Source organism: Heptranchias perlo, chromosome 12 (assembly GCF_035084215.1).
Source record: "Heptranchias perlo isolate sHepPer1 chromosome 12, sHepPer1.hap1, whole genome shotgun sequence".
Classification (NCBI taxonomy): Eukaryota; Metazoa; Chordata; class Chondrichthyes; order Hexanchiformes; family Hexanchidae; genus Heptranchias; species Heptranchias perlo.
The window spans coordinates 22,902,158-22,930,057 of NC_090336.1; the positions used below are offsets into that span (position 1 = coordinate 22,902,158).

At 43.9% G+C, this 27,900-nt stretch overlaps 1 protein-coding gene across 2 annotated transcripts in view; it reads left to right on the forward strand.

The window, feature by feature from the left end:
• Positions 1-3,456: 3,456 nt before the first annotated feature.
• LOC137327890 (inner centromere protein A-like) overlaps positions 3,457-27,900 on the forward strand; it is a 54,854-nt gene continuing 30,410 nt past the window's right edge. For both annotated transcript variants that reach the window (XM_067993788.1, XM_067993789.1), the window contains exons 1-5: positions 3,457-3,563; positions 7,749-7,904; positions 13,324-13,413; positions 13,884-14,647; positions 15,286-15,331. In XM_067993788.1, the coding sequence (XP_067849889.1) occupies positions 7,756-7,904; positions 13,324-13,413; positions 13,884-14,647; positions 15,286-15,331 (1,049 nt within the window). In that variant the 5' untranslated portion in view covers positions 3,457-3,563; positions 7,749-7,755. The remainder of the gene's footprint in view (positions 3,564-7,748; positions 7,905-13,323; positions 13,414-13,883; positions 14,648-15,285; positions 15,332-27,900) is intronic.

The window sequence follows — 27,900 nt, forward strand, 5'->3', positions numbered from 1 at the left end:
AGATTTTCATTAAACAAAAGACTGCGGTTGTATGTTGTTCGAACCTAAGCTTCAACTTGTTTAGAGAGTGATTTGTGAAGGTGATATTTTTATGTACTCCTGATCACTGCACTGAAACATGTCGCCTAAAATTGACAATTCTGTTCTTGATTTTGTTATTAAGTGAAGATTCACTCTGTTAGGAAGCAGCTTTTAATTGATTCCAATTACTGCAATTTATTTTCCCTCCACTTGTCTACGTTTTTACCCCTCTGAGTTCGGTGGGTGCCAACAGGCTTCCAGTACCTCATCCAAGTAGTCCTTTTTCATTTATGAAACTGGACAGTGAGCACTAGTGGGCAATTTGACCCTGGGGCTATCCCGATCAACTCTGCCTTTGGCCTTAGCCAGCATCTATGCACATTTGCTGTATAGAGATCAGGAGCAAAAACCCTAGATTGCAATTTTTTTTCCTTTCCCATCCTCCCTTGTCCCTTTTTAAGTTATGAATAAATCTACAATAATGTACTGTGCCTTTAGGCTTGTCCACGTTCCTTTAAAATGAGCTTTTCTGACCTTCCAGTTGTTGGTTGAGTTTCTGCATCTCCTCCAAAAACAATATTGCAATGATAAATACAGATAAGGGGAGGCCATTCAGCTAATCCAGGTTATCCTTCCATTAGCAATCCTAGTGACTCCCCATCACAGCATTTTAGTGTCTCTTGAATGATTCCAGAGCTTTTGCCTCCACTACCCTCTGGAAAATCTTTACAGAGAGGAAGTATTTCTTCATGAAGAAAAAACTGCTATCAGTCGCTAACCTATCTTTTACTACTTTGTGCTTATGGTAGTTAATCATGCAAGATAATAAAAACAACAGTTTGTGTTTCTGTAGTGTTCCGCACATGCAGGAAACTTGTTAAAGAACTTTATACTAAGCACGAAGGAAAAAAAATCAAAAGGAAAGGATCTGGCGATAAACCAAAAAAGGTGTTTGGGGCAGCGGAAGCCATATTGGAGAAAGAAAGAAACAGTTGGATTTGTATACGCCTTTCATGACCTCGGGATGTTTTAAAGTGCTTTATAGCCAATGGCGTATAGTGGCAAGGGAATATTGGAGATGGGACATTTGTTGTAGAGTATGGCAGGAGTTGAGCGTAGGTTTCTGTCGGGGAGGGAGGGAAACTTTTATCGTAACAGCCTTGAAGGAAATGGAGACATTGTTAGAAACAGGTTCATAGCAGCAAGCATAGATCTGAAGATGTGATGGTCAGGAACTGGGATGAGAGGGGCAAATGTATGATCCATGTATATCCTGACTCTCCACTATGTGGGAAGTTAGATTTTAATGCATGCTGACTGTTGCAAGCACTACACATGTGGGAGATGGCAGCCCTGGGAGAAGGGACAACTAATTTTTCCCAGTGTTCATAGGGGTGGTCATGGGGTCAAGTGAACTGCTGGAGAGGTGGAGCTGAGTGACATCAGCATACATATGGCAGTTGATCCCCAGCCTGTGGACGATGTCACTGAGGGACAGCATGCAGAAGAAGAGGTGTGGCTCATTTAAATTTGTAGTATGTATGAGCATTTTTTAAAAATGATGATGTGGGACTTGAAAGTAAACTGCAACTACGAGCAACATTGGTACCATCGAAGTCCCACCTGGGATATTATCAGATGCTTGGAGCAGAATTAGACCTATTTTAAAATTGGCTGGTAATGGTTATTTAGAGAATGGTTTCTCAAACTGGGGTCCCCAGAACATTTCAGGGGTCCACAAGCTCCTAAGATTTCTGTAGTTGATTTACTAGTACATTATTTTGCTGTTATAAATTAATAGAAAGGAAAATCAACTTTTCCTTTGGGTAGCTGATATTTGTCTTTCAGAGGTGAGGACTAGAGGTCCCCAAGATCCTGTCAGGGAGTCACCAAGACTGTGTCAATATTTGCAAGAGGCCCGAGGACTGAGTTATAACAGGGGTGGGTCAATATTTGCCAAGGGGTCTCTGAGAATGAGTCAGTATATAGCAGGAGATCCTAAGAATTGAGTGAAAGGGATTGACTGAGTAATTACAGGCCAGTCAGCCTAACCTTGGTGGTGGGCAAATTGTTGGAAACAATTCTGAGGAACAGTATTAATCATTTAGAAAGGCATGGATTAATCAAAGTCAGTCAGCATAGATTTGTTAAGGGAAGGTCGTGTCTGACTAACTTGATTGAATTTTCTGAGGAGGTAACAAGGATGGTTGATGAGGGTAACACGTTTAATGTAGTCTACATGGATTTTAGCAAGACTTTTGACAAGGTCCCACATGGCACACTGGTCAGGAAAGTAAAAGCCCATGGAATCCAAGGGAAAGGGGCAAGTTGGAGCCAAAATTGGCTCAGTGACTAGAAGCAATGGGTAATGGTCTACGGGTGTTTCTGTGACTGGAAGGCTGTTTCCAATGAGGTTCCGCAGGGCTCAGTACTAGGTCCCTTGGTTTTTGTGGTATATATCAATGATTTAGACTTAAAATTAGGGGGCATGATTAAGAAGTTTGCAGATGATACAAAAATTGGTCACGTGGTGGAGAGTGAGGAAGAAAGCTGTAGACTGCAGGAAGATATCAATGGACTGGTCAGGTGGATAGAAAAGCGGCAAATGGAATTCAATCCAGAGAACTGTGAGGTAATGCATTTGGGGGAGGGTAAACAAGGCAAGGGAATGCACAATAAATGGCAGAATAGTAAGAGGTGTAGTGGAACAGAGAGACTTTGGAGTACATATCCACCGATCCCTGAGGGCAGCAGGATAGGTAGATAAGGTGGTTAAGAAGGCATACAGGATACTTTCCGTTATTAGCCGAGGCATATAAGGGCAGGGAGGTTATGTTAGAACTGTATAAAACACTAGTTAGGCCATAGCAGAGAGGTCAATAGCCAGGAGGCATAGATTTAAAATGATTGGTAGAAGGATTAAAGGGGACCTGAGGAGAACTTTTTTCACCCAGAGGGTGGTGGGGGTCTGGAACTCACTGCCTGAAAGGGTGGTAGAGGCAGAAACCCTTATCACATTTAAAAAGTACTTGGATATGCACTTGAAGTGCTGTAACCTACAAGACTACGGACCAAGAGCTGGAAAGTGGGATTAGGCTGGATAGCTCTTTGTTGGCCCTCATATACGGAAGGGGCTGAATGACCTGTGCCATAAATTTCTATGATTCTAATAGTTATCAGGGAGTCCTGCCATATTTGCAAAAGGATCCCTAAGAATGCGACAACAGGTGTCCCTTGGAGTGTGAATATCTGTACCGAATCGTTGGGCGTGAGTGGAAAACATACGTAAAGTACACGAAAATAGAAAAGTCACAAAAATTGATGTAATATCGCGAGAACCTCAGCCCGCGAGCTCGGCGGAGAGCGACGTAATGCGTCAGTTCGCTCGTCGCCTGCGTGACGGCGGGTTGTTTCAGCGCGATTGGCTCGTTCTATAACTGCCGCTGAGTTTAAAAGTTTAAACGGGTGAGGGCGCGCGCTGACTCGGGAGGAAACGGTGGTTTGTTTTGTGCCCGGCGGTTGGGTTTGTCCGGGAGCCTCCGGTAAGCGATTAGGTTGTGCCTGAGAGTGGGGGGCTCGGCCCGGGAGCTGGTGATAAGATGGGTGCCGGGTGCCGATGTTGCGATGGGTCGGGGTGTGTAGGCCTGGCCTTTGGTCGCCGCCTGATGTATCTGTCCTCTCCTCCCCGGGCTGCACTGCGGTGGGAGGGGATGGGTTGGGTTGGGGGGGAAATCCACCGCAGAGGGGTAATAAGGATAGAAGGGGGTCTGGGAGTGCTGGGCTGCAACACGTTAGAGACCTGCCGGCTGTGAGCAACAATCCAGCCGCGTCCAAAACATTAAGGGGAGGTTGGGATTTTTGTTTGTTTGTCCGTCCGCCGGTTGCAGGCCTGACTTTAAATGCCCGGTGCGGTGAGGCCGTGGGGGCGGAGGTGAGGCACATCTTGGAGTTTGTTCCTGTGTGTTTAGCAGTGGGCCGCTGGAAGGGGGCGGGGGAGGAGGTGAAAATGGGTTTGACAGGATTGCGTTATAGGTAGAGAAATGGTCGAAGATGACCAGGTGAATGTGGAGGCTGGAAGGTTAGAAAGAGAGGGGAGGGGGAGGGAGGGAGTGGGGGGGGGTGGTAGGGAAGGTGATGGAAGGGAGTTGGAGAGGAGAGGTTCGGGATATAGGCTGGAGATGTTCAAAGGTTCCTTTGACCGTTGGAGGGGATCTGAACTGACGTCTGCAGTTAACTCTGCGTTGCCTCCACTATTGACACAGATTCTGTCAGTAAATGTGTCCTTTCAGAAATGTGATGGTATCCACTGTTCCATCCCTTTCTCCATCACTTCACAAGTGGTACCTGGAGTAGTAGAGCCATCAAACTGTGTGAATTGTCCCATCCTTCAGAGTACTACATATCCTATCCCATCAAACAGCGGTTCCATCAGTTGGAGGTGCAGAGCTTTCCTCTCCAATCAATTATGGAAGTTTTTCAATCCAAGAGGCTATGAGTGTGCATTGTCATACTTGGCCTCCAAGTACCACATTCCAGCATTTCTTGTCCCAAGACACGTTGGTTGGCCTATGTTTTCATTGTGCTGAAAGGACCAATGTGGGATTCTTTGGAATGACTGCCATATTGACTATTTTAAAAGGTGGTGTACTTTGAATTAAAACTACTCTTTTTATTCTCTTTCTCCAACCCCCACCCCCACCCAGATTTTTGTTCCCTGTGTATTTTTGCTAATTGATTAAATACGCTTAGTGAGGTCACTGATGTACTGAAGTATAAAATATGTGTAACTGTTAACGCTACTGTTCTGCAGCAGTTAAGTTTCTAGAGACAGTGGTGACAAGAAATTTGAATGGCTGATATTTCCATCTTTTTGCTGTTTGCAGCATAGTTTCTGCCTGAAAAGTAATTTTGAATGTGTATTCTGTATTTCTACAGTTACTTTGAACAAGCTTGTGACTAGAGTGGTTACTGCAAAATGCAACTTTTTTTTCTGCTGCTGTGTTGGGAGTAGTAGGATCTAAGATTGTTTCTGATTTCCTGTAGTTGTTTCTGCTGTCCTTGAATTATTAAATTGAGGCTTTTGTTTCTCCTCCTCTTATCCCCTATTTCCCAAATGGCAGTTGTCTAGTCTCCCAGGTTTGAGTCCCCTAAGAATCTATTCTCTGACCTTCTCATTTACGTGCTGTCCCTTGGTGACATCATTTACAGACATGGGGTCAGCTTCCACATGTATGCTGATGACACCCAGCTCCACCTCTCTTGACCCCTACACTGCCTCTGTGTTGGCGAGCTGCTTGTCTGGATCCAGTCTTGGAACAAGCTGCTATTCCTCCAGCTAAACTTTGGGAAGAATTGTTGTCATTTTCAGTCCCCATCACAAACTTGCCACTAACCTCATCCCTCTCCCTGAAGTTAGGCTGGACCAGACTGATTGCAACCTCAAGTGTTCTATTTGACCCTGAATTGAGATTCTAATCCCATCATAATCCCTCCATCACAAAGCCTGCCTATTTCCACCTCCATAATATCACCTGCCTCAGCCCATCTTCTGCTGAAACCCACATCCATACCTTGGTTACCTCCAGGCTCCATTATTCTAATATCCTGGCTAATCTTCCATAAACTTCAGATCAAACAGAACTCTGCTGCCTGTATCCTATCCTGCACAAAGTTCTGCTTGCTCATCAATCCTGTCCTCACTGAGCTACATTGGTTCCCATTTCCTATAAAGCTTCAAATTTAAAAAAATCCCTTTTGGTCATCACTCCTCCCTATTCCTATTCCTATCTCCTTTATCCTTACAACTCTCCTCCCACCAAACTCTGCGTTCCTCTGATTATGGCCTCTTGTTTATTTTCCTCCCTCCCTTTTGCCCACCATTGGCAGCCATGCCTTCAGCTGCCTAGTGTCCATGGTTTGGAAATCCCTTCCTAAACTTCTCCACCTATCTCGCATCCTTATAAGACACCTCTTTTGATCTCCTAATATTTCCTTTGGCTCAGTCCATTTTTTGATTATCCTTTTGTGAAGCACTTTGGGATGTTTTTCTATGTTAAGGATCCTATGTAAATGAAGATTGTTGTTTTATGTACGGTAGATATCAATTTTTAACCATTATGATGTAACTAGTGATGGATTGTTTCTATTGGAGAGCACGATGGTAGATAATCACAAAGAATTAAAAGGGAGGTCAGCAAAAATTACTTTCAAATCTGAGGAACAAGCAAGAGTGGGATTAGATTAGTGGATTGTGGAAGCTGCTGTCTCATGATGCCACAGCCGAGACTTAAGAATCAATTAGGATGATTGTTCCTAGCCACAATTCCCATTTCTTTCTGTGACATGGTGTATTGCTCCGTTGACTTTTTTTTGCTAGTTGTGATTTTTATTTTTTGAGCCAAATGAGTAGAGGGAGGGAGAATCCAGTCCACGGCTTGGAGGTGGGTTAGTGCCAAGATGACAAATGATTTGGCACCCCATCTGTCATTTGCTTAATATCCACAGTGTCTTGTTCTCTGCTTCTTTAAGCCGTGGTCCTTCGTGACACGGTATTTTTGAAGTTTGTCTCTAGTATCATAACATAGACTGGTACACATATGGTGTCCAATTTAAGCATTACAAATTTGCAGTTCACTCAGTGGATAGAGATTCACTGGCTTCTGTGATTACTTTTGGGTGGGCAGTTCACTGGCTAATGAAAGATGGAGCAAAATGCCAATGGGGAGCGGTGGGTAGAAAAGTAAGCTAGAGAGATTCGCATCAGGAGGCCAGTAGGGTGCCACTCTTCCAAAGCCATCAGAGTAGAAGTGCCTTTTAGAATATAGGGATACTTTGTATTTATATAAAATTAAACTGAGCTTGATGGGAAGAGGGGCAGGGGCAGAATATTCAAGCAATTGTCTGAGATCAAACACTGGCAGTACTCCTGAGAAGTTTGTTATTTCATACTCCATCTGGAGTCCTTGTGTGTTCTGTTATGAGCACAGCTAAACCAGCTCATGGGTCAATTGGCCTCAGCCCTGAGTGGAGGAGGGGGAATCAGGTAAAATCTGTTCTTAATTTTCTCATGCATTTTTGAAAGCTCACCTAATTTTATTTTGAATTAATATAGATTATAAAAGTTCAGCCAAAACTCACATTAGACTAACTGGGCTATAGTTATCCAATTTATCCTTTTTCTCCCTTGAATTGAAGTGCTACATTGGATACTCTCCAATCCCCCAGTACAATTTACATATCCAGAAAGTTTGAAAAATTATGGTTTGGGCCTCTGCTATTTCCTCTGACATCTAAACAGGCTAGGCTGCAGGCTATTGAGGCCTGTTGACTTGTTCATTTTTTTTCCAGAACCAATTCATTTTCTACAATTATCTTTAACAATTCTTCTATATCCTCTAGTACATCTACCTTCTTACTTCCACTATTCTTCTCTCTCATCCTTCCCTGCCAAAAGATGCTAAGATCAATTATGTTTCAGCTGTTGCCCTGGCTGTGATCTGAACATAGCACTGATACAATTATTATTTGTTGGGGGGAGGGGTGGTGATGTAGACTAATAATTCTTGGGTAATGAGCCTATTTTAGTCAGGAATACTGTTGCACTTTTTATGGGTAAGCTATATAAACTTTAGATTTGCAGTGGAACTTAAATTTTATTTGGGTAATAATTTAAACCACTTACTTTTGGCTATCCTGTTGTCCGCTTTAAACCTTTTTTTGCCATTCAGGGACATCATGGCTTCTAGAGCAGCAATCACAATGGTGGACAGTGATAACGTGCTGAAGTTTTTTGGTGAGAAACTCAATGCTGTTATCGAAGGCTTCAAAGAAAATGAAGTGTGGCTGAAAGAAATCCAGGAGGAGGCCAGGAAGATGTTTATCAGGTGAGCGTTGTCCTGGGATATGGCAAACTGCTTAACTCTTGATTGGTAGTATGTCGAGCAAGAGGTATAGTGGCTGAGATGACCATACTGCAGGTCTAATCATGGTAAAATGCTCCCCTCATGTCTAGCCTGGATAAGGTAGCTGAGTCGAACAGAGCTGGCAGGTTCTGGAATTGATCTTTGATCTGTGTTGATCTTGATTGGGAATGGACATAGGGATGCTATGATTGGTGTTGATCCCTCTAGCTTTGCAAAGGAAAAATCAGCTAGAGTTTGTGTTCCTGTTTGCTATCCAGTGACTCCTATTGGAAAATGTGTCGATGTCTGAGGAGGACAGAATTGGGTTTGGCTGTGGTGTCACCACAATTGGCTAGTCTGCCAACACTCAGTCCATCTGACAGGTTATTCAGTATTTTGCACAGCACAATCATAGAATTGTTATATACACAAAAGGAGGCCATTTGGCCCATCGAGCCTGTGCTGGCTTTTTGCAAGAGCAATCCAGTTAGTCCCATTCCCCTGCTCTTTCCCCTTAGCCCTGCAAATTTTTTCTCTTCAAATATTTATCCAATTCCTTTTTGAAAGCCACATTTCAGTCTCCTTCCACCACCCTTTCAGGCAGCGCATTCCAGATCATAATTACTTGCTATGTTTTTTTAAAAAAAGGTTTTCCTCACGTTGCCTTTGGTTCTTTTGCCAATCACCTTAAATCTGTGTCCTCTGGTTCTCGACCCTTCTGCCAATGGGAACAGTTTCTCTTTATTTACTTTATCTAAACAATGAAATGCCTTCTCGTTCATCAGGAGAGACTGCAGCAGTTCAAGGAGAGGGCCCACCACCACCCTTGGGACATTTATGGATGGGCAATAAATGCAGCCTTGTTGGTGTTGCTCATATTCTGAGGATGGTGCTGATTCAATTTTTCCTAATAAATCACAATTAAGCTAGCCATTTAATATAGCTAAGGAAAATACCATTTTTTTTTTGCTTATGCCCTTTGTTTTAATGAACCTTTTAAATGATTCAGAATAATGCTTCTGTGACTGAGTTTGCCTTCAAATTCAGTCTGGGGCAGAGATACTAGGCTAGTTTGACTGCAAAAAGGGAATATCCAAGTTCAGTGTAGGTATATGTAGATCAAGGAGAAGTACTTTTATTTTAATGTATTGTGAAGAAAAATAACATTTGTAATTTACTGTAGGTATACGTATACTGTGTGAGCATCATTCACTTACCTATTCTTTTGTTAAATAAATTCAGTTGGTTGTAGCCTGAATCTCTAATAGTGTATTCTCAATTGACCTACTGTAGATAAGAATCACATGAAAGAACATAAATAGGAACAGGAGTAGGCCATGTGATCCCTCGAGCCTGCTCCGCCATTCAATTAATATTATGGCTGATCTTCTACCTCCATTTTCCCGCCCTATCCCCAAATCCCTTGATTCTCTTAGTGTCCAAAAATCTCGATTTCGGTCTTGAATATACTCAACGACTGAGCATCCAGAGTCCTCTGGGGTAAAGAATTCTAAAGATTCACAACCCTCCTGAGTGAAGAAATCTTTCCTCATCTTGGTTCAAAATGGCCAGCACCTTATTTTGAGACTATAACCCCTAGTTCTAGACTCTCCAGCCAGAGGAAACAGCCTCTCAGCATCTACCCTGTCAAGTCTTCTCAGAATTTTATATGTTTCAATGAGATCACCTCTCATTCTTCTAAACTCCAGAGCATGCAGTACATTTCAGTAAACTAGCAAGGGTGCCCTGTTTAATTCCAGTCTGTAAATTGTACAGATACTTTGTATTTCTGTTGTGTTAAAGATCCAGAGACAAAATGTTGCTTTTAATGTCCTCCTTTCTTCATCCACCTCTAAGATAGAACCATGGATGTGTTTGAGGGCTCTTGTGGCTCAACAACAACTTGTATTTAATGTACAAAATGTCCCAAGGCACTTGAGAGTACTAACAAGAGAAATGGAATACTGAGACAAGAAAGAGTTTTTCGGGGGTGATTGAATGCTTCAGGGAAGATGAGAAAAGGTTTTTTTTAAAGGAAGTGTGAGAGGTAGAGAAATGGAGGGATCTTGGGAAGAAATCAAAGCCTAAGCAATTGAAAGTTCTGCCACCAATGGTGGGAACAGAGGGAGGGAGGGAGGGTGGGATGCATAGGCTAGAGTTGGAAAATTGAAAAGGGAGAATGTCTGGTTGAGTTTGCAGTTGTAATGGAATGAGGCCATGAAGGGCTTTGAAGATGAGGATTTTAAATTAAATGCGTTGGAAGACATTGCTAGAAAGGTGAATGTAGTATGTAGCGATGTTAGGTCTTGCTTGTCTTTTCTCTAAGGTCTTTGAATGTGTTATCGCTACCTTGATTCCTTTTGCATCCCTTCAGTTCAGTTTCTGCCATGGTAACTGATGCACAAACCCATCTTGACCTCTAATCACTCCATCCTTCCCCTTGTTCTCTTTTTTTTGTTCTCCCCCACCCTATGTCAATGTCTGGATTCACCAGTGTGGCAGTGCCTTTGTCTCAACCAGCCAGCACATTTTCTGCAAAGTTTTCTTCTCTTGTCCCAAGAGTGTGGTCACCAGGGATGTCTCCAAGACTCGGTCTTTGGCTCCTATTTCCTTGTCCACATGCTACCCTTCGGTAATGTCATTTGTAGGCACGGGATCAGCTTTTATGTGTATTGATCACACCCTGTGCTACCTCTGCCACTACCTGTGACTGCCTGAAAGCCATTGTGCTATTCACCCACTTGTGATGAGCAAGAACTTTCTCCAACTTAATATTGCCAAGATATTAAGTTGGAGAAAGCCATCCTGTTTAGCTCCCACCAAAAAACTCTACAGCCTAGGCCATGATTCAATTTCCCCCTCTGCAGCTGCTTGCTTTGGCTGAACCCACTAGCACTTCAACACTGCCCACACTGCTAGTACCTCATCCCTCATTGTCATTTCATCAGTACCTCAGTCACCTTCAGCTGCATTGTTGTTAGCCTCCTATGTTCCACTCTACTTAAAACTACAACTTGGCCAAAACTTTACTGCCTGCATCCTAACTCTCAATGTCACTCTCTCCTCATTTCCTGTCTTTGCCAACCTCCACTGACTCTCTGATGCAACACATCCAATTCAAAATTGTTGTCCAATCTACAAGTCCCTCCATGCTTTGCCCCTGTCTACTCTAAAGGTGTTATGTAAATACGGATACTAAATCAGGAGCTAGTGAATTGTGAAAGTAAATTCCAAGAGTTTAGATTAAGTGAGCAGGCAGAATGATGGCAGGTGCATTTTGAGTGTGAAGTAGTAAGAATAATGAATGGGGGAGGAGGGAGAAAAGAAGAGTACATGAATAAAGAATTTATGGGTCCAAGTATAAAAGTTATTAAAGGGTAACTCTCGGTTACAAAAAGACTAATGGAATACTGAGCTTCATTACATGAATTGTAACATATAAAAGCCAAGTACTACTGCAGATAAGAGTGCTTAAGGATATAGTAGTTTACAACTGAATTCGGTTATGATTCACCAGGGTGATGCCTGGGATGATGGAGAAACTTAGTAAACTTGGGTCATATCCTGTGACGGGGAGATTAAGGGATGATCTGATTGAGGTGTTTTAAAATAACAAGAAGAATTGACAGATAGTGAATGACACCGGTCTAATGGGGGAATTCGGAATAAATGGTTGTAATAAAATTAAAACCAATTGGGATAAACACACATCCAGGAAAACCTTTTCACAAAAAGGGTTGAGAATGTGGAATGCCATAGGTGCAAGATCAACTGAAATGAAAGTAGGTGGTTTTAAAAAAAAAAGACACTTGGTTTAAAAAGTAAGAAAGGTTGGGGAATTGGGATTTTACAAAATAAGAGCTCCCAAGGCCAAACAAAATGGCCGAGTAGACTCTATGGGCCTATGGATATAAGAGATCCCATTGCACTATTTCGAAGAAGAGCAGGGGAGTTCTCCCCAGTGTCCTGGCCAATATTTATCCCTCAGCCAACGTCACTAAAACATTATTTGATTATTATCACATTGCTGTTTGTGGGACCTTGCTATTCACAAATTGGCTGCTGTGTTTCTTACATTACAAAGGTGACTACACTTCAAAAGTACTTAATTGGCTGTAAAGTGCTTTGGGGATACCCTGAGGTCATGAAAGGCGCTATATAAATGCAAGTCTTTTTATTGGGTTTAAGAAGTTCCCAAATTTGTTTCTCGGCCTGTGCTAGGTTGGCAGGTATACAACAATTGACTTAATTGCGTCTTGTTTTGGGGAGGGGAGAAATGGATTTTTAAAAATCTGCCAAAGTCCCTGTTTGATTGCAGTAGAGTGGCCTCTGCTGGAAAGTGTATATATATGGATATTGAGAGGATGCTATCTGGCTTGGTTGTTATGTCTTCTATAGCAAAATAGCCTACCACCACATGCTGTCTGGATCACACTATAGGAAAGATAATTTGGGTGAAGGTTCAGCAGGCATGGGACTGTACCCCTAGCAAAAGTCACTGACTTCAGGGAAGGAAAGTAGGTAATTGGCAAAAAAGGTATGCACAGTGAAGTGATACTGAGCTAAATTGTCTTCCAATCCTTTCATGCTAGTTCATGAGCTAAGAAAAACACTTCATTGTTACTCTATTCTATACGATCATCTGTAGTTCCACTGATTAAAGTGGAGTATACAGGCCCAACTATTTAAGATGTCCACTTTTAAATCGGGCAATCCATTTTCCATTTCCATTAGTCAATTACAAAGTTATCACTTACAGCTTGTTAAGCACTCCATGTATTTTGGGCAGAAACGGGTGTTTACTCAATAGTTGACTGCTTCAATAAATAAGCTCCTTGATAAATGCTACAAATCGATGAAGTGTTGACAGTGATCAATTAATAATATTCAATAAATTTATCCAGTTATTTGATAATGTTCAGTTTCTCACCTTTCTGCTCTCTTCTCCTTACTCTGAATCCTCATCTGATTCAATTGCCCCAATTCTCCCAGAACAGCTGTGGCTTCCATCTCTGAGGAAACACCTCATCTCCAGATGCTATTTATCTCTCTCTCCATTCCAATTCTTCCTCTGTGGCTCAAATGCATATGCTCCTCTCAAACTCACAGCGGAAGGGATATCAGCTGTCAGACGCCATGAGGTTGTTGCTGGGCCAGTGCAGTGCTCCTGCTGCAAAGTACAAGTGTATGGACCTTGAGTGAGCACGCGCACACACACGCACACCACCTGGCATCACGTGCGACATGGTCGCTATAGCATTTCCCATTAAGCCGTCCAATGCGTATGGCTGGCAAATCACTAGCACCAACCTGCCCACTATAAGGGGAAGGGACTGTAATAATTAGATTTACCGTGCTTAAGAAGCTAGTTATTGCTATACAAATTAAACATATTTTTCAGTGACTTCAATGCAGAGCCTGAGTTGATGCCGAAAACACCTTCAGAGAGGAAACGGCGTAGGAGACGTCCACCCCAGGATCACAATAAGAGGTGAGGGCATCAGTGGTGTTTAGTGAGGAGATACAGTTCAAATCATCTGAGCATCTTCAACAACTGGATTTAAGTGATCTGATTTCTCATAGCTCTTTCCTTTTTGGAAGGTGAATTTCCATCTATTTTCTCAGACCGTGAACCACCTGTGAGTAATCTGATGCTGGCCTCTATCAATGTTGCCCTGAACAGTCAGCTAGGAGATGTTAGAATGGTTTGGGATGACTAATTTAGCAAACCCAAGGCAGGGTGGAGGGGGGAGAGAAGAAGTAAGGATGGTCCTTTAATTCTATTTAAACTAAAATATAATTACAAATGGCATAGATAAATTCAGAAAAAGTGGCTTGCTTCAATATTTTGATTGTAATTGGTATGAATTTCATTGTACTCATTTGAAAGGGGCAATTTATAAAATTCATCTGCTAGTTGTTTAGTCATATTTCACTTGTAAAAATTTTTTATTCCTCCAGATTTTCCAGAAGCAGAAAGAGTTTACGGCGTTCTTCAATTCAGCGGCCAAAACTCATAAGTAGAGTCTTTGAGGAAGATAACAGTGACTGCAATAAAATAGTTGAGCAGGCACATCCTGTACGTCTGACACGAGCATCAGCACGTGCAGCAGCAACTGCTAGTCTAGAAACTGTAAAACAAAGCGTGTCCCCTGTTGTCCTGGTTAATTGTAGAGTTCCATTGGTTGAACTGTCCCTGAATGACCGCAAGAGGGTGGAGTTGTACCAAAAGGGTCAGATGGCCAACTTAGCTCAAACTCTGCTGACTTTTGAATGTGAGAATTTGCTTCCAAAAGCAGTTGAGGCAAAATCACCTCCTCTAAGTGGACTTGTTTTGGAAACATTGACTCCTGCTGTCACTGCAGTGAATCCAAGCAGCTCAAAACATGAAGCAACCAAACTGAAAATAAATGCTGTTACTACTAAAGAAAATGCAGTTGATGGAGAGTCTGGCTTAGCTAATTGGGAGTTGAGTCATGCTCCAGCTGCTAGTGAGGGCTCCATCTCTGAGGAAGACGAAAACCAGTCTGTTCGTAGCAGCACTAGAAGTACCCGTAGGTCAGTGCGGAAAAGCATGGCTAAACGCAGGTCCAGCTGCGTCAGGTTGATGGATAAATATTCATTGAATGTTCAACGGACTGCCATGGTGCAGGAATCCACCAGAAAATCATTGCGTAAATCTATTGCCAGGAGGAAGAATGCACTGGAGTCCTCTGCTTCTAGTTGTAAGTATAACTGACTGACTAAGGAAAATTCACACCTGCATGTAGCATTCTGCATGCAGAATGGTAATTGCAAAGTTTTCTCTCTATTTTACTACATTATAGGTCCACCATCTAATCAGTTATTGGAGTGGGGACAAAGAAAGGCCAGGCAGTAGAGGAACAAGACCCCTTTATTGGGTTTCAAGAAGGAACTAGACAGGTTCTTCCGAACAAATGGGATTCATGGTTATTAGAAATACACCAAAGGAATACTGTGGATAGATGGGCTGACAGTAATCTCCTATCTAAAGCTGTTACTAATATTGTCACTTAGTTTGTTTTAACTCCATTTTAACATTTAGATCATCGTATTTGAATCTAGGACTGTATTTCCAGGTTTCATTTCTAAATCTCTTGATGGGGATGTCTCGTCTATTAAATCTTTTTACAAAGTTTGGTGTATTGTGCCAGACTGCTAACTGTATGGACTTCACCACTGGCTCCTTGAATCCAGATATGAAAGGACTTATCATTTCAGAATGCTTGATCCAATTGATTGGGCTCTTCAATATTTCAAATTTTGTGTTTAGTGCCAGTGTTCTTTTCAGCTTTGCATATAAATGTTTCGGTTCAGTAATGTCCTTGTCTTCTCTCCGTAGACCATAGCTCCATTGAGAAAATGGAGGAAAATGCAGAGAAAGAATGGTGAGCTTTTTTGTTGGAGTAGCTATCTCGAAATAATGTTTGTTGCTCAATAAGGTGTAATCCTTTAAAGTTGTGGTTCTTTAAATGGGGACATTGACATAAGGGGCAGTACAACAATATATATCTTCCTGTAAAGTAAGACTTTCTCCTGCCATTAGATTTGGATATACTATCTGGAGGCATCTCTTGAAGTATTTCTTTCCTAAAAGGTGGTGCTTTTAATTTGAGCATGGTTTCACGTGAGGCCTTCCGTAGCTCACCCAAGAAGCTAGTCGTCTTGCAGGAGTCTGGGCAGTAATTCCCCTTCCCCTCTAATTTACTTTCTCCTGGAGGTACTGACTTTAGCTGTGGGACAGTTCTACAAATGCTTGTTACCCTCTACTAGCTTGCTAAGTGACAGTGGAAGCAGATTCATTGGTGACTTTCAAAAGGAAATTGGTTAAATACTTGAAAGAAAAAAAATTACAGGGCTATGGGGAAAGAGCAGGGGATTAGGTCTAATTGTATAGCTCTTGCAAAGAGCATGCACAGGCACGATGGGCCCAATGGCCGCCTTATGTGCTGTATCATTCTGTGATTCTATTGGAACACAGTGTCGTGTATCACAATAGATACAGCACAGGAGGAGGCCATTCGGCCCATCATACCTAAGAAATAGCTAGCCAATTAATCCTATTCCTCTGCTCTTTCCCCATGGCTCTGTAAATGTTTTCCCTTCAAGTATTTATCCAATTCCCTTTTGAAAGTTACTATTGAATCTGCTTCCACCACCCTTTCAGGCAGTGCATTCCAGATCATTACAACTCGCTGCATTTTTAAAGAAAAAAGTTTCCTCATATCACTTCTGGCTCTTACGCCGATCACCGTTAATCTGTGTCATCCGGTTACCGACCTTTCTGCCACTGGTAATAGTTTCTCCTTATTTACTCTGTCAAAACCATTCATGATTTTGAACACCTCTATTAAATCTCCCCATAACCTTTGTTCTAAGAAGAACAACCTGAACTTCTCCAGTCTCTCCATATAACTGAAGTCCCTCATCCCTGGTACCATTCTAGTAAATCTCTTCTGCACCCTCTAACACTTTGACATCGTTCCTAAAGTATGGTGCCCAGAATTGAACACGCTACTCCAGCTGAAGCCTAACCAGTGATTTATAAAGGTTTAGCATAACTTCCTTGTTTTTGTACTCCAATCTCCATTAAAGATGGGCCCAGGATCCCGTATGCATTTTTAACAGCCTTTTCAACTTGTCCTGCCACCTTCAAAAACTTGTATATGTGCACCCCCAGGTCTTTCTGTTCTTGCACCCCCTTTAAAGTCGTACCATTTAATTTATATTGCGCCTCCTCATTCTTCCCACTAAAATGTATCACTTCACACTTCTCTGCATTAAATTTCATCTGCCATGTCTACCCATTTCACCAGCCTGTCTATGTCCTCCTGAAGTCCGTTACTATCCTCCACATTGTTTACTACATTTGAGTTTTGTCTCATCTGCAAACTTTGAAATTATATCCTTAATACCCAAGTCCAGGTCATTAATATATAGTGGTCTTAATACTGACCCCTAGAGAACACCACTGTATACTTCCCTCCAGTCTGAAAAACAACAGTTCACCACTACTTTCTGCTTTCTGTCCCTTAGGCAATTTTGTATCCATACATTATCCCTTTAATCCCATGGGCTTTAATTTTGCTAACAAGTCTATTATGTGGTACTTTATCAAATGCCTTTTGAAAGTCCATGTACACAACATCAAGCGCACTACCCTCATCAACTCTCTCCATTGCTTCATCAAAGAACTCAATCAAGATAGTCAAACACTATTTTCCTTTAGCAAATCTGTGCTGACTTTCATTTATAAGCCCATTCTTTCCAAGTGCCAATTAACTTTGAGACAATAATCCGGGACAAAATTATCACACCACTGACGTTAGACTGACTAGCCATAATTACCAGGTTTATCCCCCTCCACCTTTTTGAACAGGTGTATAACGTTTGCAAACCTCCGGCACCGTCCCCATATCTAAGGAGGATTAGAAGATTGTGGCCAGAGCTTCCGCAATTTCTCCCCTTGCTTCCCTCCGTAACCTAGGATGCATCCCATCTGGACCGGGTGACTTTTCTACTTTGAGTACTGCCAACCTTTTAGGTACCTCCTCTTTATCTATTTTTATCTTATCCAATATCGCTACGATCTCCTTTACTGCTACAATGGCAGCATCCTCTTCTCTAGTGAAGATGGATGTGAAGTATTTATTTAGTACCTCAGCAATGCCCTCTGCCATCACAAGAAGATCTCTTTTTGTCCTTAATTGGACTCACCCTTCCTTTTACTACTTATATGTTTATAAAAAGACTTTTGGGTTCCCTTTTATGTTAGCTGCTAATCTATTCTCATACTCTCTCTTTGCTCCTCTTATTTCTGTTTTTAGATCTCTGTACTTTCTGTATTATGAGCCTTATATTTGTCATAAGTGTTCTTTTTCTGTTACATTTTAATCTCTATATTTTTAGTCATTCAGTGAGCTCTAGTTTTGGATGCCCTTCCTTTCCCCCTCATAGGAATGTGCCTACTCTGTATCTCAACTAACTTCTCCTTGTAGGTCTCCCATTGTTCAATTACTGTTTTGCCTGCCAATTTTTGATGCCTATCCACCTGGACAAGATTGCTTTTTAACTCATTAAAATTAGCCCTCCTCCAGTTTAATATTTTCACATTTGGTTGTTCCTTGTCCTTTTTCCATAACTATTCTAAATGTAATATTATGATCACTGCTCCCCCACTGAAACCTGCCCCACTTCATTCTCCAGAACTAGATCCAGCACTGTTTCCTTCCTTGTTGGGCTGGAAACATACTGTTCCAGAAAGTTCTCTTGTACCTATTTCAGGAATTCCTCCCCCTCTTTGCCCTTTACACTGTTACTGTCCCAGTCCATATTGGGATAATTGAAGTCCGCCATTATCACTACTCTATAGTTCTTGCATCTTTCTGTAATTTGCCTGCAAATTTGCTCCTCTATCTCCTTCCCACTATTTGGTGGCCTATAGCATACACCCAGTAGTGTAATAGCTGCACTATTGTTCCTTAATTCTAACCAAATAGATTCTGTCTTTGACCCCTCAATTATATCATCCCTTTCCTGTGCTATAATAGTTTCTTTGATCAATACTGACACCCCCCCACCCTCCTTTCTTTCCTTCCCTATCTTTTCTGAATACCCCGTAGCCAGGAATATTAAGTACCTAATCCTCCCCTTATTTGAGCCAGGTTTCTGTTATTGCCACTATATCATAGTCCCATGTGGCAACTTGAGCCTGCAGCTCACCAATCTTATTTACCATGTTACGTGGACTCCAAACTCATCTTCGTCTTCCTCTCATTTGCTGCCTGTCTGATCTCTCCTAATTCTAAACTCTTCTTTACTCTTGTGCTATTTGTCCCTCCCAGTCCTCTGTGCACCTTGTTTCTCTTTTCTAATGTTTCGTCCTGGTGTCCGCCCCCTTGTCAAATTAGTTTAAACTCTCCCCCCACAGCACTAGTTAACCTTCCTGCAAGTAGAATGGTCCCAGCTCTATTGAGGAGCAACTTGTCCATCTTGAACAGAGCCCTCCCTCCTTAACCGTTTCTCCAGCCATGCATTTACCTGTCTACTCCTATACACTCTAGCGTGTGACGCAGGGAGTAATTCAGATTACTACCTTTTTGCGGTCCTGCTTCCCTAGCTCCTGAAACTTTGACTGCAGGACCTCGACCTTTTTCATTCCCAAGTCATTGGTTCCCAAATGGACCAGGACTTCTGGTTGTTCACTCCCTTTCTTTGCACCCCCACCCCCCTTCAGTGGTCTGAACTCCCTCAGTGCTGTCTTTTACCCTGGCGCCAGGGAGACAACACACCATTGCGGGACTCGCGTCAGCAGTTGCAGAAACACCTGACTATCAAATCCCTTATGACAACTGCATTTCTTTTGCCCCCTGTCCGGCCAAGTCTCCCATGGTGCTGTGGATTTTCTCTTGACTACACTCCCCTGAGGTGTCAACACCCTCACTGCTGTTCAACACTGAATACCAGTTTAAGAGTGCCACGCTCTTGCACTGTTTGTCTGGTGGTCATCCACTCTTTCTCTGCTGAACTCTGTAGCTACATGGTGACCCCCTCCTGAAGCATGGTATCCGTGAAACTCTGTTTCTTGTATGCACTGTAGTGATGCCAGCTGCCCCTCAAGCTCAAACTTGAGCAGTTGGCGGCACTTCCTGCACATGTTTTCCAGGACAGTGTTTCTGGAGTTCCCACATGGCATAGGATGTGCTTGTGATGGACCCCAGCTGTCCATAAGACTATGTCATGACACATCACTTTTTAACTTTTTTTGATTCCTCGCTCGGCTCCCTTTATGCTCTGCCCATCCGCTTCTCCCCCGGTCTCTGCTCCGCCCAGCTCCGGATCCGTTCCCATTTGGCATTCACAAATGTGCATTTATAGCATGGTTACTACAGGGGAATCCAGGTGGTTTTTAAATTTAAAAAAAAATCCTTTCTAAACCAGGCTCACAGTCCTATTTTAGTGACCATACTTCTTTAGTTGAGGTTCAACTAATTTTCAATATTAACCATTAGTCACTGCATTATAGAATGCAGGTTCTGATTCTGAGCTAGTAATTCAAGGTATGGTGTTCATAGTTAGTTTGATCACTGGTAAGCCCGAAGATTGGGAAAATTTTAAAAACCAGCAAAGGATGACTAAAAGAATAATAAAGAGAGAGAAATAAATTATGAGAGTAAACTAGCAAGAAATATAAACTGACAGTAAAAGCTTCTACAAGTATATAAAAAGGAAGAGGGTAGCTAAAGTAGTAAACATTGGTCCCTTAGAGGATGAGACTGGGGAAATAATAATGGAAAACAAGGAAATGGCAGAGGAATAGAACAGATATTTTGTATTTGTCTTCACAGTAGAAGACACTAATAACATACCAATAATAGTAGATAATCAAGGGGCAAAGGGGAGGGAGGAACTAAAAACAATCACTATCACTAGAGAAAAAGTACTAGGTAAACTAATGGGTCTAAAGGCTGACAAGTCCCTGGACCTGATGGCTTGCATCCGAGGGTCTTAAAGGAAGTAGCTAGAGATAGCGGATGCATTGGCTGTAATCTTCCAGACTTCACTAGATTCTGGAAAGGTCCCAGCGGATTGGAAAACCGCAAACGTAACACCCCTATTCAAGAAGGGAGTGAGACAGAAAGCAGGTAACTATAGACTAGTCAGCCTAACATCTGTCATTGGAAAAATGCTAGAATCCATTATTAAGGAAGTAATAGCAGGACATTTGGAAACTCATAATACAATCGAGGAGACTCAACATGGTTTTATGAAGGGGAAATCATGTCTGACAAATTTATGAGAGTTCTTTGAGTAAGTAACGGGCAGGGTGGATAAAGGGGAACCAATGGATGCAGTATATTTTGGATTTCCAAAAGGCATTCGAAAACGTGCCACATAAAAGATTACTGTACAAGATAAGAGCTCATGGTGTTGGGGGTAATATACTGGCATGGATAGAGGATTGGCTAACTAATCGAAAATAAAGAGTCGGGATAAAAGGGTCATTTTCAAAATGGCAATCTGTAACTAGTGGGGTGCCGTAGGGATCAGTGCTGGGGTCTCAACTATTTACAATATATATCAATGACTTGGATGAAGGAACAGAGCGTCTTGTGGTCAGATTTGCTGATGATACAATGATAGGTGGAAAAGCAAATTGCGACGAGGACACGGGGCCCGATTTTACCAGGGGTGCGGGTTCCTGGCGGATGGGCAAGCGGGCGCGTTGGTAACGCGCCCGGTGAAATTAGTGGGTTTCCCGCGCGATCGCAGCAGGCAACGCACTAATTGGATCCACTTACCTGCTCCTTCGGGTTCCCCGGGCTGCACATGCGCAGTAAGATCTGTCAGCTGGAGGCGCTCTATTTAAAGGGGCAGTCCTCCACTGACAGATGCTGCAACAAATAGCAAAAATTACAGCATGGAGCAGCCCAGGGGGACGGCTGTTCCCAGTTTAATGATCCCTCACCCCAGGTATCAATACATGGGGTGAGGAGGAGGGGGAGGACAGAGATCTTCCACCCGGCGGGCGGGAGGAAGCGGCCTGCCTCTGCCACCAGGAAGGCCTGGCTCAAGGTGGCAGAGGGGGTCACCTGCGTCACCAACATATCGCCCACCTGCACACAGTGCAGGAGGCGGTCCAATGACCTCAGTAGGTCAGCCACAGTGAGTACACGTAGTCTTTCCCCTACACTCCGTCTGCCACATCACTGCCCCCACCCCACATCTCCTTTGGCACTGCCAACACTACTCTGTCACATCACCCCTCATACCCACTCAAACCTCATCCTCATCTTACCTGCACCTACTCACCTCGCCAGTACTCACCCCACCACTACCACTCAACCCAATCCTCATACAATCTCATGGCTCTATCCCATACTCACCCTCTCGTGCATCTTTCTCACGGCCAGCCTCACTCAACCTGCCACCACCTGTGCTGCAGCCACAGGGCATGCATCACATATGTGCAGTAGGCAGCGTAAGGCAAACATGTCGTGAGCATGAAGGGGATGCACAAGGGTGTTTGAGGGTTTGTCATGGTTCTTCTATTGAATTTCAGAACAACTCACATCACACATTCTATTGGCACCACTACTGCCATGTCTTCGCGAATCCTGTCCGGTTTGTGCAATAATGCCCGCTCCTGGGTATCCCTATGAGGACCCACCACTGATGCCACCCATTGTGTCACTGCAGAGTGGGTGTAGATGTATTTGCAGGGCTCTTCTGCGCAGACGACTGAGACACATCGGCGATGTCCCCGGTTGCACCTTGGAAGGCTGTGGAGGAGAAGTTGTTGAGGGCAGTGGTGACTTTGACAGCGACAGGTAGGAAGATGGTGCACGGGCCAGCCAGGAGCAGCTCGGCATGAAAGAGGCTGCAGATGTCCACGGCTACATGTCGAGTGACTCTGAGCAGCAGTGCACACGGAGGCTCAGAGAGGTCCAGGCGGCTGAGCCTCGGTCTGTGGAACCTGTGGCGAGAGTAGTGCCCTCTGCGACGCATCTCTCTCTGCGGTAGCCCTCCCTCCTGCTGTACAGGTGGATGTGTCACAGCACTCTGTTGCGGAGCTCCACGTGTCAGAGGTGGATGGCGAGGCTGGTGATGCTGTTCGCCCTCCGAGGAGGTCATGACTGCAGCTACGGCGGCCCCCATCCGCAAGATGTACATCTGAGGGGGTCCGCAAGGTAGGTACATGTCTCCGGACCCCGGGGTAAGTGTGCAGGTTGGTGACTTTTCTTGTCAGGAGGAGGGTGGTGGAGGCCAAACTTTGTCCCAAGTGACAGAGTGGCCTCCTGCAATGGGTGAGGGTCCCCCCCCCACCCCACCCCACCTGTCAAATGGACCTTTGCAGCTGCCACAGGCTGACAGTTGCAACACGTCCATTCGATCTGGGAGTGTATCCCCCAGTGTGGGAAACAGTCCCATGTTGATCCAAAATCACACACAGTCCCTTAATCAGGTCAGTTAATGACCTGAAATAGCTAAGTAAATACACTCAAATGGCATCCCGCTGGCTTTAATTGCCTGCGAGATTCCCACCAGCGGGGGCTGCGTGCGCACGCCGGCGCGTCAGCGGGGAACCCAGAAGTGGGCGGGATCCTGGATTTCGCTATTTTCGAGGCCCCCCCCGCCGAGAACGCACCCGATAGCGGGTGCTAAAATCGGGCCCAAAGTGTCTGTAAAGGGATATTGACAGGTTAAGCGAATGGGCAAAAATTTGGCAGATGGAATATAATGTGGGAAAATGTGAAGTCATCCACTTTGGGAGGAAAAATAAAAAAGCAAAATATTATTTGAATGGAGAAATACTACAAAATGCTGCGGTACAGAGAGATCTGGGTGTCCTCGTAAAGTCAACATACAGGTGCAGCACGTAATCTGGAAGGCAAACGGAATATTGGCCTTTATATCTAGGGGGATGGAATATAAAAGCAGGGAAGTCATGCTACAACTGTACAGGGTGTTGGTGAGACCACACCTGGAGAACTGCGTACAGTTCTGGTGCCCTTATTTAAGGAAGGACATACTTGCATTGGAGTCAGTTCAGAGAAGGTTCACTAGGTTGATTCCGGGTATGGAAGGGTTGTCTTATGAGGAAAGATTGAACAGGTTGGGTCTATACTCATTGGAGTTTAGAAGAATGAGAGGAGATCTTATTGAAACATACAAGGTTCTGAGGGGACTCGATAGGGTAGATGCTGAGAGGATGTTACCCCTCATGGGGGAATCTAAAACTAGGGGTCATAGTCTCAGAATAAGGGGTTGCCCGTTTAAGATGGAAATGAGGAGGAATTTCTGCTCCCAGAGGGTAGTAAATCTTTGGAATTCTTCACCCCAAAAAGCTGTGGAGGCTGAGTCATTGAATACATTCAAGGCTGAGTTAGACAAATTTTTGATCAGCATGGGAGTCAAAGGATATGGGGAAAGGGCAGGAAAGTGGAGTTCAGGTAAAAAAATCAGATCAGCCATGACCTCATTAAATGGCAGAGCAGGCTCGAGGGGCTGAATGGCCTACTCCTGCTCCTATCTCTTATGGTTTTATGGAAATGCTCTGATTATTTTTTAAAAACTTGCATCCTGACAATGAATGCAAACAACAAACTTGCTCTTGAGTAGTACTGGATGACGATAACTTTTTTTAAAAAAAAAATTGAGATTTGTTTGTAGGGCTTCAGCATTTAAACTGCATGCTTCAGTTCTGCAGAAATTGCTGCTGTATCTGTGAAGTTGTGACCTTTAAATCTGTTGTAACCCAGTGTAGAATGGGATACAAGTTCTCTGACTATGGGAAAAACTTTTAGTACAGGAATAATTCCCATCAGGTTTGAGTGTTTATTATCTTTTTAAATTCAAAGACCGATATAAGTGATCTAGTTCATGACACAAGTGACACTTGTTTCATCTTTCCACTTGACATTCTAGTATTTCGATATAGATGGCTAAATAACTTCCCCTATTAACCCTGTGCTTGAAAATGAACAACTTTATAATGGTGTTAAATATAAAATTTAAATGTCTAATTAATTTTAACATTTACTAAGGTTTCTGATTGCACCCTATTTTATACTCTTCAAAGTTTAAAAAGAAAGACTTTTTTTGTTTGCCATTTTTGGTGGTGAGACTCATGGGGAAAAATTGGCTTCTGGGACAGATTTCAGCCTTTCCTTTTCAGTGGAGTGGTAGAAACCAAAAGACTGATGTTTTAATGCCAGAATGGCCAGACAAGCCCTTGACTCACTTTTTTAACAAGTCAGAATTGTGATTGAATACTCACCACGCATCTGGATGAGTGCAGCCATAACAACATAAAAAGCTCCACACCATGCAAGCGCCAGTGCAACTAGACTCTATATCCACCCCTTTCACCACAAGGACAAAGTGGTTTAAGGAGAAGGCTCAGCGGCATCATCTCAGCACGACTAGGGATGGGCTTTGCCAATGTTTTTAAAAAAATTTTTTTATTATTCGTTCATGGGATGTGGATGTCACTGGCGAGGCCAGCATTTACTGCCCATCCCTAATTGCCCTTGAGAAGATGGTGGTGAGCCGCCGCCTTGAACCGCTGCAGTCCGTGTGGTGAAGGTTCTCCCACCGTGCTGTTAGATTGGCAGTTCCAGGATTTTGACCCAGCGACGATGAAGGAACGGCGATATGTTTCCAAGTTGGGATGGTGTGTGACTTGGACGGGAACGTGCAGGTGGTATTGTTCCCATTTGCCTGCTGCTCTTGTCCTTCTAGGTGGTAGAGGTTGCGGGTTTGGGAGGTGCTGTCGAAGAAGCCTTGGCGAGTTGCTGCAGTGCATCCTGTGGATGGTACACACTGCAGCCACTGTGCGCCGGTGGTGAAGGGAGTGAATGTTTAGGGTGGTGGATGGGGTGCCAATCAAGCGGGCTGCTTTGTCCTGGATGGTGTTGAGCTTCTTGAGTTTGTTGGAGCTGCATTCATCCAGGCAAGTGGAGAGTATTCCATCACACTCCTGACTTGTGCCTTGTAGATGGTGGAAAGGCTTTGGGGAGTCAGGAGGTGAGTCACTCGCCGCAGAATACCCAGCCTCTGACATGCTCTTGTAGCCACAGTATTTATATGGCTGGTCCAGTTAAGTTTCTGGTCAATGGTGACCCCCAGGATGTTGATGGTGGAGGATTTGGCGATGGTAATGCCGTTGAATGTCAATGGGAGATGGTTAGACTCTCTCATGTTGGAGATGGTCATTGCCTGGCACTCGTCTGGCGCGAATGTTACTTGCCGCTTATGAGCCTAAGTCTGGATGTTGTCCAGGTCTTGCTGCATGCGGGCTCAGACTGCTTCATTGTTTGAGGGGTTGCGAATGGAACTGAACACTGTGCAATCAGCAGTGAACATCCCCATTTCTGACCTTTATGGTAGAGGGAAGGTCATTGATGAAGCAGCTGAAGATGATTGGGCCTAGGACGCTGCCTTGAGGAACTCCTGCAGCAATGCCCTGGGGCTGAGATGATTGGCCTCCAACAACCACTACCATCTTCCTTTGTGCTAGGTATGACTCCAGCCACTGGAGAGTTTCCCCCTGATTCCCATTGACTTCAATTTTACTAGGGCTCCTTGGTGCCACACTCGGTCAAATGCTGCCTTGATGTCAAGGGCAGTCACTCTCACCTCACCTCACCTCTGGTATTCAGGTTTTTTGTCCATGTTTGGACCAAGGCTGTAATGAGGTCTGGAGCCGAGTGGTCCTGGCGGAACCCAAACTGAGCATCGGTGAGCAGGTTATTGGTGAGTAAGTGCCGTTTGATAGCACTTTCGACGACACCTTCCATCACTTTGCTGATGATTGAGAGTAGACTGATGGGGCGGTAATTGGCCAGATTGGATTTGTCCTGCTTTTTGTGGACAGGACATACCTGGGCAATTTTCCACATTGTCGGGTAGATGCTAGTGTTGTGGCTGTACTGGAACAGCTTGGCTAGAGGCGTGGCTAGTTCTGGAGCACAAGTCTTCAGCGCTGCAGCTGGGATGTTGTCAGGGCCCATAGCCTTTGCTGTATCCAATGCACTCAGCCGTTTCTTGATATCACGTGGAGTGAATCGAATTGGCTGAAGACTGGCTTCTGTGATGGTAGGGATATCGGGAGGAGGCCGAGAGATCGTCACTCTGCACCTCTGGCTGAAGATGGTTGCAAATGCTTCAGCCTTGTCTTTTGCACTCACGTGCTGGACTCTGCCATCATTGAGGATGGGGATGTTTACAGAGCCTCCTCCTCCTCCCGTTAGTTGTTTAATTGTTCACCACTGAATGTGGCAGGGCTGCAGAGCTTTGATCTGATCTGTTGGTTGTGGACTCGCTTAGCTCTATTTATAGCATGTTGCTTCTGCTGTTTAGCATGCATGTAGTCCTGTGTTGTAGCTTCACCAGGTTGGCACCTCATTTTTAGGTACGCATGGTGCTGCTCCTGGCATGCTCTTCTACACTCCTCATTGAACCAGGGTTGATCCCCTGGCTTGTTGATAATGGTAGAGTGAGGAATATGCCGGGCCATGAGGTTACAGATTGTGATGGAATACAAATCTGTTGCTGCTGATGGCCCACAGTGCCTCATGGATGCCCAGTTTTGAGCTGCTAGATCTGTTCTCAATCTATCCCATTTAACACGGTGGTAGTGCCACACAACATGTTGGATGGTATCCTCGGTGCGAAGACGGGACTTCGTCTCCACGAGGACTGTGTGCGGTGGCCACTTCTACCAATACTATCATGGACAGATGCATCTGCGACAGGTGGATTGGTGAGGACGAGGTCAAGTAAGTTTTTCCCTCGTGTTGGTTCGCTCACCACCTGCCGCAGGCCCAGTCTAGCAGTTATGTCCTTCAGGGCTTGGTCAGTAATGGTGCTACCGAGCCACTCTTGGTGATGGACATTGAAGTCCCCCATCCAGAGGACATCCTGTGCCCTTGCTACCCTCATTGCTTCCTCCAAGTGGTGTTCAACATGGAGGAGGACTGATTCGACTGAGTGTCACCCACATCCTGAGATCAAAAACACAGGCAGAGCTGGTGGGGAAGGAGGTATCCTGTATGCAGTACAAAAGTGCCTAGATGAGATGATGGGGATTAATATAAAGAATTTATTATAAATGTATCCCACCATCTGCATTTCTTCAAGTTGGTCACCTTGTACACTGCTGAAAATGACTTGTACAGCCTTATAATAGAGCTTGTTACACCTTTAACCTTAATGAGTTTCAGGTTTTTAAATGGTTATGAGATAGTTCTTGGGTAGGGGCGACAGGAAAGCAGATTGGCTTGTTCTCGTGTGCGATTTCTTTTCAAATGGGCAAAAAATGGCTTGATCTGAACAACTTGAACTTGCTGTGGTAGGAAACTAACTCACTTGAAGCAGTACTATGTCAATGGAATTAAAACAGAGGTTATTGGTTTTTTATTTCCACCCTCATAGGAAGAAAGATATTATTGTT